The 13,226-nt window shown below is 32.8% G+C and overlaps 1 protein-coding gene and 1 pseudogene across 1 annotated transcript; one reads left to right on the top strand and one right to left on the bottom strand.

The window, feature by feature from the left end:
• On the top strand, positions 2,460 to 7,579 carry LOC18613507 (annotated as a pseudogene).
• On the bottom strand, positions 9,484 to 11,497 carry LOC18613506 (nuclear transcription factor Y subunit B-4). Its single transcript, XM_007050775.2, has 2 exons — positions 10,919 to 11,497; positions 9,484 to 9,787 (listed from the first exon to the last, which is right to left on the bottom strand). Exon 1 carries the CDS (start codon positions 11,459 to 11,461, stop codon positions 10,934 to 10,936), a length of 528 nt encoding a protein of 175 aa, XP_007050837.2. The 5' UTR covers positions 11,462 to 11,497; the 3' UTR covers positions 9,484 to 9,787; positions 10,919 to 10,933.

The raw sequence follows: 13,226 nt of genomic DNA, 5'->3' as shown, positions 1-13,226 counted from the left end.
AAAAAGTTTTACAGTCTTCTAATGCATATATTCTAATTGTATGTATGCAATAACTTTACGATCGATGGAAATATTATCAATTTGTAAGAAACTCCCAATTTTTAATTAAACTAGTTTTGCTGCACATGAAGAACTTTCTATTATCTTATTAATATTAATAAATTATAAAAAATAATGAACTAAAACAACTTGGCTTACTAATAAAAGAAGTTGAAAATAAGAAATAAAACTACATAGGATATAAGTCAATTAACATCAACTCTTCTTTTTTTTTTTTTTTTGGTTGAAAAGAACAGTACTTTCATTCATTTCAGCTCTGTAAGAGAAACGGAGCAAACAAAATTTACACAGTGGGGGCTTACAGGTATGCCGTACATGTTCCCATGGCATTCAACCTACTCCTTCCCCTTATATGACATTTACAAAAGCAAAAACCAGCACCAGACATTCAAACTGGCACCAGGTCAAAACACCCAATCCAACCGAGGTTGTTCAAAAAGGGCAACCTCACTAAAAAGATGATATGTACATATTCATCATACCCAGTACCAGAACCACCTTCATCGCCAATCCTGTAGTTTGCAAAACCGGCACATGCCTATAGCTTCAAGTTAGTAAGCAAATCATAACCAATCAACAAGATCATCAGGCACAAACCTGTAACATGCAGGAACTCTTTGGATCCCAGCTTTTGCAAGTGAGTCTGCCAGGCCATTAGGTTCTCTCGGGGTGTGGTTGATGCTCCAATTTACAGTTTTCTCTTTCAGCACCTCAAGACGTAACACAATGTTTTTCATACGCCATGGTACTGTTTGCAGCTTAAGGACGTATTTTACCGCCAATATGAACATAAGTGTGACAGACTTGCACATTCTTTGGCTTTGTGTGCAAATGTTGGATATGTAGTTTATCCTGATTAAGACAGTTTTAATCCGTGTTCAGGCTTAATTGGCTGCACAAAAAATAATTTACACTCACTTTAAATATAAGCAAAGGAGGTAATAATTGTCACAAAGTTATTTGTACCTGTCTTTGTTTAACGTCTCTTGATCTAATCTCGAAGTTTCGTTACTCCAATAACATTAAAAAAAAATTTTGCCATAAGAATTTAATGATACTCTTAAATAGATTTCATATGGATTGAGGATCCATGATAATTTATATATGTATAACTAAGCACAAAGTATATTTTATAATTAAAATATCTAATAATTCGTTGGGTTTTGGAAAGTGATAAGTCTAACAATGTATGGACCCAAATAAAGCTACCCTTTGCTCTTTTCGGTGACAATATTATTTGGCAAATGTACCCAGCAGGGGCTTGGTTTTGGCTTTCCTTGATTAGTTGGTTTTGTTAGGGTTAAAATACAAAAATTTCTTTTAATATATTTTTAAAGTATATTTTAGTTCCTCTTATTTCAAAACATATTATCCAGTCTCCTAAACTTTTCATTACCATTAGTTGACAGTTACTTGCAAATATAAAAAAACATTATTATTTTTAAACAATTAAAAAATAAAAAAATACAAAGAATATCATAATTTAATTTAATTAAATAATAATAATAATATTTTTAGTCAATATTTAACTTAAAAAATAAAAAAAAAACACATAATGATAAAAAAATTAAAAGAAAGTAATAAATTATTTAGAATTATTTTATTAACAATTAAAAAGACTCATAATTTAAAATAAAAAATAAAAAAAATTAAATAATAATATTCTATTATGACTTTTTATATTTATAAATAACTATTGACTAATAGTAATAAAAAGTCATAAAGCCAAGAATGCATTTTGAAACAAGAAGAATATTAAAAGTTTTATTGAGGGGTGTTTATTATGTTGCCCGATTTGTTAGAGCTAAAGGGTATTGTTGTAATTCAATGATTAAGGTTATAATTGTAATTTAGTAATAATTTACACTTTTCTCTTTTCCTGAACATATAAATAGTAAGTTGTGATTTTTTTTCTCTTTATCCAACTAATACAAGCATACAGTACTAAGCAACTTCATAGATCCTGTCTGACAACTTAGCACAAATTTTGTATCCTAGTTTCTAATGTATAGATCTCAACAACTACCATCACATTAAAAAAAAAAAAAAAAGGAAAGAAAGAAAGAAAATCCTCTTTTCCTATCTAGTTTTAATATTATTTTGACATGTTAGAATCTAATTCTTGGAATTTCCCAAAATTATTTGGACAAGTCAAATGAATATGCTGGATTGCCTTTTCAAGAGTTGTTATAACAGGAAACTACATAATTCCATCCCCGCCCTCACATTTGAGAGCTATGACTCTTCAGTTTTCACACACTCCATGACCCTTTCCTACTGCTAACCCTTTTGTCTGTCAGAGAAACAGGGGCTTGGAATTGGCTTTCCTTGATTTTTATATTTTCATATATAAAAAACCTTGAGCTCTCTTTTGTTGTTTATATCTGGGTCCAAGCAAAATGTCTAGCGTTTTTGAACAGCACCCTATTCAAGAAACCGGCGAGGATCAGGAAGTCGAATCAAAAGACACCCATGAGGAAGTTTCTAACGGGAAAAAACACCCAGGGCATAAGTGCCTGCGCAGATACGATTCCCTGGACTTGGAATCCGCCAAGGTAATTTCAAGCCATTATGACCGTGTCTCTCAGGTCTATACCGCACGCTGCCTCTTCTTTCGTTTACCTTGGGAGGACAAACCTAATATGTATTGCTGAGATTATTATTTTAGATCATTGAATCATTTGTTCAATGCAATGTAAAGGTTGTGGAATGGTCGGTGATCCTGCAACTAGCATTCCAGAGCATTGGAGTAGTGTATGGAGATATAGGTACACCGCCTCTTTATGTTTATGCAGGCACCTTTGCCAAAGGTATAAATCACAGGGATGACATATTCGGAGTTCTTTCTTTGATCTTGTACACCATCACTCTCATCCCTTAGATCAAATTCGTCTTCATCGTCCTACAAGCCAATGATAATGGTGAAGGTACGTAAGATTAAGATTACTACTAATTAATTTATTAAGATCCAAGAAGCATGCTCTTGTCTCTCTATTTAATAGTAAAATATTGCATGATTGCACCCATCCATATACCAAAGCTGTTTCCTACGAAAAGAACAGTAATTGCTTAGTGAACATGCTCCATTCTTTTTCTTTTCCTTTTTTTTTTCTAAAACAAAAACTATTAGCAAATATAATGTAAACACCATGTAGCAGGGTCTTTAAAGATAGATTATTTATGAACTTGTCGAGGTTAGAAATTTGACTTTTACGATAGATACCAAAGTGGATCTTTTCTTTATTAGTTAGCCAAATAGAAATTATGATAATTGTAATTAATTAATCAATTAATTAAAAATATTTTTCTGTCTGAGCATGTGTAATCCATGAAGTTGGAAATTTACTAGTTGCGTTGCTAAGCTCTTTTTCTTAATACCCTGAGCACAGCGTTTTCAATTTAAAAGCCGTGGCAACTGAATTGGATATTTATATTCCATAAAAGAGTAATTAGAATAAAAGAATAGAAAACACTACCCTTAATCAATATCTACACGTATCTGTTAACCCAATCTTTTTTAAACATTCATTCAACTATACATGACCATGAAATTGGGTTGTCATATCTATAAGTACGTAGGGACGGATTCAAAAATTTTTTTAAGTAATGTCATAATTAAAATATAATTAAAAAATAAATATATTAAAATTTATAAAGTAAAAGTCTTAACATTAAATTAAAGAAAGTGTAAATTGAATACATTCATTTAATACTTCAAAGTAAAAATATCTAAAAGAATTATAATTGTTCAAGACGATTTTTCATATTTTGAAAACGTTATATGATAGTATCAGTAGAAATACTATCAAATATATCTTTTTCAATATATATCACTAATTAATTATTCATCCACTCACCACTCATTTGATTACGTAGCCTTGTGCTTTATAATTATGAATCAAAACTATTAAATTAATCAAAAATATTTAGACATGAAATATTTAAAAATTTAACTTGGATTAAAAATTACTTACAACAGAAATCTAGTTGAGTTGTTTTGAAATAGTGAAAAACACAACCAAGGATCAAAAAGAGAAAAATCATTATAGGTCTTAAGAGTAAGACTTGAATTTTTTAAGAAGAAAAGTAGTTTAGGTTTTAACTTTTTTAATAAAATCTTAAATTATAGAAAGAAATTTTTTTATATTTCTATGTAGAATTTAAATATTAATATATAATTTGTTTATAATAATTAAATATTATTTTTTAAAAATATTTAAATATTATTAATATCTAAATTTTTTAATAAAATCTACCTTTTGTCCCCACTTCCTACAAAATTATAAAAAAATAAATGGGTTCATAATATTATTAAAAATAAAAAATTCTGAAAAAATAATATAATAAATAACTTTTTTTTAATTGAGTGATGCCATGTGACACTACTCTCATGAACATGGGTCCGCCCATGTCTATAACAATTCTTAATTAATAGTCATCCAATTGTAGGTTAAGAAAAAATTTCTCACCAATAAAATTAAAAAGAAGAAACTTTTAATATATTTTTTTAACGAGGAAACTTTCTCAACGACTACTTTGTTTCATTTTTCCTTGAAAAGACTAGTATATGGAATGTAGTGTGTTCTGCCATTAATCTTTTTCCTCCAATTTACTGTTCCTCTCATGCTTTACTATTACAAATAGTACTTGTAATAAAACCATCACCAATAAATTAAATTGCTTCTCACATCTTAGTTACCATTAATAAGAATTTCAATGAATGGTAGTATTCTGAGGTAATATAAGCAAGCACTCCCTGTCAAACGGGCCTAATTAAACAAACCACCTTCTTCATTAGCATGTTGAACTTTGGTCACTCCCAGTAAGACACCCTAATGCGGGCCGCAATATTACCACTCTAACAATGGTGGAGGGAGAGTTACATCATTCTTGTAAAAGAACCAGGTTCACATCCAGGATTAGCTAATTTAGCAAGTAAAGTCTTATGACAAATAGAGGATACAATCTCACTTTCAGCAAGTTGAATGGATGAGAACAATTATGTAGTTGATGTCCTTCAGGGGGAACATTTGCCCTGTACTCGCTTATATGCCGATGTGCGAGGATGGGTTTGATCCCAAGTCAACAAGCAGAGGATCGTGGTGTATCCAATTTCCAATTGGAATTGCCCACCGAAGGCCTTAAAAGAGCATCAAAAATCAAGTCCAAGTTGGAGAACAGCCAGTTTGCCAAACTTTTTCTCTTGACCATCACAATGCTTGGCACACCCATGGTCATTGGTGATGGTGTCCTCACCCCCTGTATCTCAAGTTTGCTAATTTTTAATTGTTCTATTCATTTCCGTCGTAACTTACTTGTTTTACCAATTAGAAATCAATTTTTAAGAAGCAGTATATTTTACATTTTCTTAAACACTTGATTGCAGTTTTGTCAGCTGTGGGTGGCATCAAGGAAGCTACAGCTGCAATGACAGAAGGTAAATTATTTTAATGCCATGAAATTGAAAATAAACTGATCTCATTTTTTTTTTTTTTTGCTTTTCTTGAAACAAAAAGCAAGCTGCTCACAATAACATCATTTGGTGTAAACAGATAGGATTGTTTGGATATCGGTAGCTATCTGGGTCTGCCTCTTCATAGTTCAAAGATTTGGAACTGATAAAGTGGGCTACACATTTGCTCCTACACTTTGTGTTTGGTTTGCATTCTTTGGTGGAATTGGAGTTTACAACTTAATCAAATATGATCCAATAGTCATTAAAGCCAATAAACCCAAAAATACACTGTAGATTACTTTAGGAGGAACAAAAAGGATGCATGGGTCTCCCTAGGTGGGATCGTTCTTGCCATAACAGGTTCCAAAATTTTGCTCCCTTATTCAATTTAACTCTTCCTATTGAAAGAACTGTTAAATATTGGTTACAAACTTACACTTTGATGCAGGGACTGAAGCATTGTTTGCTGATGTTGGCCATTTCACAGTTCGTTCCATACAAATAAGCATATGCACCGTGACCTACCCAGCTCTGATACTGGCCTATACTGGACAATTCTCCTTCCTTCGTAAACATGAAAATTTTGTTTCTGATGCCTTTTTCCAAATCAATTCCAGGTGAAAAACAAAAGTCGAGCACAGGGATTCCCCATTTTATTCTCCTTTGTACGATGTATTTCTTATTAAGGTGTCTGGTTGTGATATTGCAGGCCCTCTGTATTGGCCAATGTTTGTGCTAGCTGTGGCGGCTGCAATTATAGCAAGTCAAGAATGATTTCAGGGGCGTTCTCTATAATCCAGCAGTCACTCTCATTGGGGTGTTTTCCTCGTGTCAAAGTTGTTCATACATCAGCCAGATATGAAGGACAAGTTTATATTCCTGAGGTGAATTACCTACTGATGCTGGCTTGTCTAGGGGTTACTGTTGGAGTCAGGACCACTGAAAAGATTGGCGATGCATATGGTAACTCTCACAACTCTGCTTATGCTTTTTTACCTATATTTGATTAACATTGATGCAATTATGTATCTTATTTCATATTGGTCAGTCTTCTAATTACCTGAACTTAAGCATTAACATTAATGAGAAATAACTACGTACAGGGATCGCGGTGGTGTTTGTAATGACTCCAACATCATCGTTGTTGGTTCTTCTCATGATAATGATTTGGAAAACCAGCATACTTTTGGTTATCGCCTATATTCTTGTCATTGGCTCTGTGGAGTTAGTTTATTTGAGCTCTGTTCTCTACAAATTTGATCAAGGAGGATACTTGCCCTTAGCTTTTGCAGCAGGCCTAATGACTATGATGTATGTTTGGAAGAATGTATACCGAAAAAGGTACAATTTTGAGCTTGATCACAAAATTTCTGTTGAAAGGTTAAGGGAAATTACTGCGGACACAAGCTTGTGTAGAATTCCTGGACTTGCAATGTTTTACTCAGAGCTTGTCCATTGTATTCCACCCATATATGAGCATTATGTGGCAAATGTACCAGCACTGCTTTCAGTCCTGGTTTTTGTCTCTATCAAATCTCTACCGATTAGCAAGGTAGCAGCTGAAGAACGATTTCTTTTTAGAAGAGTGGAACCCAAGGAGTTAAATGTCTTTCGTTGTGTTGTTAGATATGGATATGCAGATATTCGAAATGAACAAGAATCTTTTGAGTGGACTTTAGTTGAAGGGCTGAAAGAGTTTATCAAAGAAAATGTACGGTTGTCTCATGTACTAGTCAGCAATAGAAAGAGTACTGCTACAAGGGGTGAGGAATGGGATAACGGACTAGATAACAAGGAGGATGGAGAAGACAACGTGAGGCAAGTTGAAGAGGATTGGCAAGAGATAGTGGAGAAAGAAATCAATACAGTAGATAAAGCATGGCAAGCTGGTGTTGTTCACTTGATTGGTGAGAGTGAGGTGATCGCAAGCAAAGGAGCTGGAACAGGGAAGAGGATTTTAATGGATTTAATTTCCTGAAGAAAAATTTGAGACAAAGTGATGAAAAAGTGTTTGATGTTCCTCACAGGCGCATGCTTAAGGTTGGTATGACTTACGAGCTGTAGAATATATTATGAAGAATTGGATGGGTTTGAAAGTATTGTTGCTGCATTTTTAGAGCTATAGAAATACAGCACTACAAGGCTTTCCTAAACTCTGACTCGGAAATATAGGTTGCGGGGAATTATTCTACCTTGTAAAGAAAAAAACAGACTGCATTGCTTTTAGCATGTATTCTTTAATTTGTAAGCGCCGGTATTATGAATGTAAAACTCTCATGATTTCATTACACTATTTTTCTTAATAATCATATGGATTCCATGGGAAATTAAGAAGAATAAAAGATAGCTCAATTTGTACTCAACGGTCTGTAATATTGCCTTTTTTATTTTTATGTAGAAAATCAACATATATCTAATTACCTCTGATTTTCTATTTATATATATAAACTTTTAACTTTTTGTGTTACCCTAGCTAGGATTCAATCTGGTAGCCAAAACACTAAATTTTTTTGAAAAGTAAATTGCGTTATACTAAATGGAATTGCATTATACTATTATTTATCCCAAAATTAAAGAAATTGCTTTATATTTCTTTTTAATATAAAAAGAAAAAATTGCATTACATTTCTTCCCATATATTGTCTCAGTATAAAGTTGTAGATAGTCTATATATATATATATATATGAACCCAATGAACTCACTGCATTTATATGAAATTATTCATATATGAACACATTGCCATATATATATATAATTACATTGAACTTTTAAACGAACTATCCTCCTTGACTAGGATAGAGATTTTCAACCAGTGATCGATTTGAGGGTAATTCTATCATGAAAATATTTCTCATAAAAAGAAAATTAGACTTAGGAATTGCATAAAGCACCTAAGGCTTTTGCCATGTACGACCCTGAGGAATTCAAGTAAAGCATCGCAAGACACTTGAGCTACTCTAACCTTTCACATGAAAAAGCCAAAAAGGTTAGAAATGCATAAAAATTTTGTGTGATGTTGCTTAATTCATTACTTCAATTTTGGTGGATGAGAAATTAAATTAATCGATATGGATAATGATTATGATAGAAAAATTAAAGGTGGCCCGTAAAAATTCCTTGCTTATCTAGAAAATTAAACGAGTGTCTATCTCACCAACTCCAGCATATTACTTCTTGCACATTGGTACACGTCTTGTTATGCCTAGATGCTAGATGTGACAAGCAGGACTCATGAATTAGGATTTACCGATAAATGGATTAAGCAGGAGTATTATTCTATAATTATTTAATTATAATAAAAAATTATTTAGAGATCTATCATTTCTAAATGTGAATTTCATATATTATTTTAATGAATCTTATATTGGTGATTGTACTAACTAACTAATTGTGGGAGATATGTTTTCCGATCAAGCAAGGAAGGCAGTTTTCTCCCAATTAGGTAAGCATCAACTATGTATCGTAGCAAGGAAGGAGAGGGAAGGCCAAAAGGTGATGAAAGAAAAAATGACAGGGAGAAAGCAAAGTTGTTTTCCCTTCATTGTGTTTGATATAAAAGATGGGAAACAGAGGGAAAGAAAAAAATGAAGGAGAGGTCCTTATGTTTGATATAATAAAAGACAGAAAATAGAGAGAAAGAAAGAGATTAAAGATAAAATTGTAAATAAAATCATTAAGTCAAAATGTATAAATCTATCCATTTTCCTGGCCTCTCTTATATCTCTCCTATCCATGGTCTCTTTCACTCCTATGTATTTCCTCTTTTATAAGTTACTTTTTGGCTGTTCATTTGGGTTCATCTCCAACCAGGTGAGTGGTGACCCTTTACATGGATACAAAGCGAAGGAGGAGAACTTTTATACGTCAATATAGATGTTAGATTCCCGCTCTATAAATCTAATTAATCAAAGGACAATGAAACTGACAATTACCCATTTTATAAAGGAGAAAATTCCTTTACAAACTAAAGCAAAATGAAGTGTGTATAGCTCACTGGGTTGTGTCTAGGTTTTCACAATTTGTTGCCTGTCTGAAATCCTTGTATCATCCTCTCTATTCTCTCTTAAATTATCAAGAGAAAGAATCAAACAGTAGCTTTTTCTTTCGTTTTTTCCCTCAGACAGTATCTTTCAAACGGTTAAACAAGAAGTTCAATCCTAGAAAAAGACAGATATTTTAATTTCTCTAATTCATTGTCTGCATCTGCCAACAACCTATAAACAGAAGTTCCAAAAAACCTTGACTTTGAATCATCCTCAGTTGCAGGAAACCTGTTCAACATCCATTTGAATAATGTACCTTGATAAAAAATAAAAATGGCACAATGATCGAGACCTGGTGGGGATTTTCACGACAAAACAGAAAAATGTCCAAATACAGATACTAAACTGTGGTCCCAGGATCTAGGAGTTTCAGAGAGAAACCCTAGCCTTGGATAACTATGACCATTTTGAAAGGGTAAATGAAGAAATGAAAAAAGCTGCGGATGCGGCCGGATTCACTACTTCATTTTCAAAGGGTAACTTGGTCTCGGAGTAATATATGCCTCAGAGCAGAAGACTAGGAGGGCATGTGCATGTCTTAGCTAGTTCTAATGTTGGACTGAGGGAGAGGCCAAAAGAAGAGAGGGCTTTAGTCAAAACTATTCATTCATTTCAACTGTAAGCACAGATTGGGAAAACAAGCTTGAAGAGTATAAAGTTTAGTTTTACTAGCTAGACTGCTAGGTCAGTTAGGAAATGCGATAAATTAATTGATAATTATCCACATAACAAAGAAAAAAGGATTTGGTGATTAGATCTGAATCGCGGTAGAAAGCACAAACCTCAGTATAAAGTCCTCGGAATACAAAACATAGGGAAAAGATGAAAACCCTTACAATCTTGACTGTATTCCTTACAATTCACATTCTATATATATATGCATCAAATAAAACATAATAAGTTTTCTAAGTTTTGATTTTCCCTGAAAATAGTCTTCACTATCCGGTACTGGTGAATATCACTCAAAACAGTTAAGGAATTCAGCTTAAAATCGACATTGAGTAAATCATATTAGCAAGGTCTAGTGAGCATAAACCAAACCCTAAATTTTCATACATAAATTCCCAATTATGAACTCAGATAGGCTACTGGTTGTCTAACAAATTAAATACGTGCAATAAAAACTCATAATTCAAGGAGGAAACATACAAGAACTAGCTTCAATTCTCATACTTCTTAAGCAGATATTAATCAATCAGAGGACAAAGTGAAGATTTGAAGCCTCACAAGCAGAAAGGTAAAAAATCTACCACATTTAACACCCCCCAACTCCAAGCCCGCTGCGTTATGATCATACCTATTTCATCAAAAACATATAGAGAACTAATTTAATGTAACTTCAAGTCTGGAAACAATTACCATGCTTTATATCTTTCAAAACGGCCTGGAGAGAGAGCTGCTCCTGTCAATAGCATTGAACTTCAATGGGTTTGAGGGAACTGCAGATCTCCTTGGCAGTTCACTTCTGTAATTTGATGTTTCTTGCTTTTCTTCATGGTTGCCAGCCCTGTTCTGGTTAACTCTTTCTCCTTCCTGATCCCTATACCTATGCAAATACCTTTTTAATTGCTCAGCGTAGTTATCAAACCCTAGAGTTGCAAGTGCCCAACAAATGTCATCCCCATTAACAGTTTTACGCTTTTCCTTGTGACACTTGTCAGATGCTTCTCCAGTGACAAAGCTAATAAACTCGGATACACATTCTTGCATGGTTTCTTTAGCTTCTTTGGAGATCTTTGCGTTAGGAGGTAGAATCTGCTTCATGATTCGCCCAACGTTAGCGATCGGAAGCAACTGATCTTGTTCCTTCACGATGCCATCCTCTCCTGAGACACCACCAGCGCCTGCAAAGCTGTAGCTATGATCTTCTCTATCTGAATCAATTCCTATTTTATCAGTCATCTTTACAAAGAGAAAACTAATTATATCCCGTTAAACTCAGACACGTCGCTTCTAATTACTAATTCGCTATTATATAGATGTATAGTTAAGTGTGCGTTTGTGCATATATGTATACATATATTATAAAAAGGTAAAGGTTATTCTAAATGACGTGATAAGTAATAATGTAAATTAGTCAATTTTTATGAGACACGATGACAGGTAAATTTCCATTATTGGTATGAGTTAGGGTTTTCTTTAAAGAAAAATATTGAAGCACCGCTCCTTAGGGGGCTTGTGCAAGCAATCTAAACCTTAAAGGCTTATAAAAAAAAGACTCAAATTTATCAATTATAGACAATGGTCCCCTTCTTTGCTTCTTAACACCTAGTGCTCTCAATAAGTTCAAATTGACAACCCTTAAAAGATGCTGCAAATTTGAAATCTGTGGACTAAATATATGCACGTGTGCTTCTTGCAATAGATGCAACCAAACTTTAAGACCTAAAAAGAAACCCAGTAATTATAAATTAAAACACTAAAGTTGGATTACCTACCATTTAGGTTTTTACATAAGATTATGTCACTCTACACGACAAGAAATTATTTGTTCTTTTGTGAGGTCATGGTCGGGTACACCTCAAACTCTGGACTTCGTATATAATGCCACCTAGCCTAAGAGGACCAATTAAAGGATACAAAATATAGGGTACACACGTGGCAATTAGTGAAAGATTGATCCTTTGATAATCAGGAGAACTTATTATGCAAGTTGATTTACAGGTCATAATCTCGATGATCATTATGCTTTGTTAAACCATCCCCCACTCCCCAACACGATAAATATGACTTGAATAAATTATTAATTAAAGCAGTCTATAATACTCAGCGTAAGCTTTAAGGTCTAAATTAATTATTGATTGATGAAAGCTATTTGATTATGTAAACTAAATATAATTATTAGATGCTTATTCAGTTCGAATCAATCATGTCATCTTATAAAATCAAATATTCGATAAAAAAAATAAATCATAGATAATAAATAGAAGTAGAGGAATATTCGATGTCTTATATGCTAATAAGAAAATTCAATTATTTTCTTAAGATTACACTGTGATTTTTCAAGAATAAATGTCAGAAGAAATATTGTTTATTATTTAATTTGTGTAGAATAAAAATAAAATAATTTTGATATGAGACTTCTATGAAATCAGAGTGGAAACTTTTTCATGGATATATAGAAGGAATTAAATCATAGGTTTATGTACGTCAAAAAGGTTTTTGTTGCATTTTTTCTGTTGATTTCTTGAGCAAATTGGGGAAAAAGGTGTAGTATATAAAATCAATTCCAAAGGGGTAACTTGCCTAAAGTAGGATCAGGGGCACAAACATAAGGGCACATTGGCAAGCTGAAGACTAATTTAATCTGCCAATTTAAGTTACTAATTGGGCAATTTATTTCTTTAATTAGATTTTAAAACATTAGGGGCAATAAAGAAAAAGATATAAATTAATTAAGAAGTGAGACAAACGTCTTTTGCGTATACTTAATCCCTTATTGACACGATGTAGATAATGCTTAATTATTACCCCCCAATAGACTAGAATCATATGCAACTTGCAAAATGGAAGAGTGCTGTTAATTAATTCTCATATTGCAAGAGCATATCAAAGATTTAACAAGTATAAAATTAGATTAAAAATTTTGAAAATGAATAAAAAGCCAGAGAATGTGAATCAACAGTTTGAAAAAAAAATAATCATGTGCACACCTTTGTATATATTC

The sequence above is a fragment of the Theobroma cacao genome, chromosome 1, assembly GCF_000208745.1.
Source record: "Theobroma cacao cultivar B97-61/B2 chromosome 1, Criollo_cocoa_genome_V2, whole genome shotgun sequence".
Taxonomy (NCBI): domain Eukaryota; kingdom Viridiplantae; phylum Streptophyta; class Magnoliopsida; order Malvales; family Malvaceae; genus Theobroma; species Theobroma cacao.
This window is presented reverse-complemented; position numbering and strand designations above follow the sequence as displayed.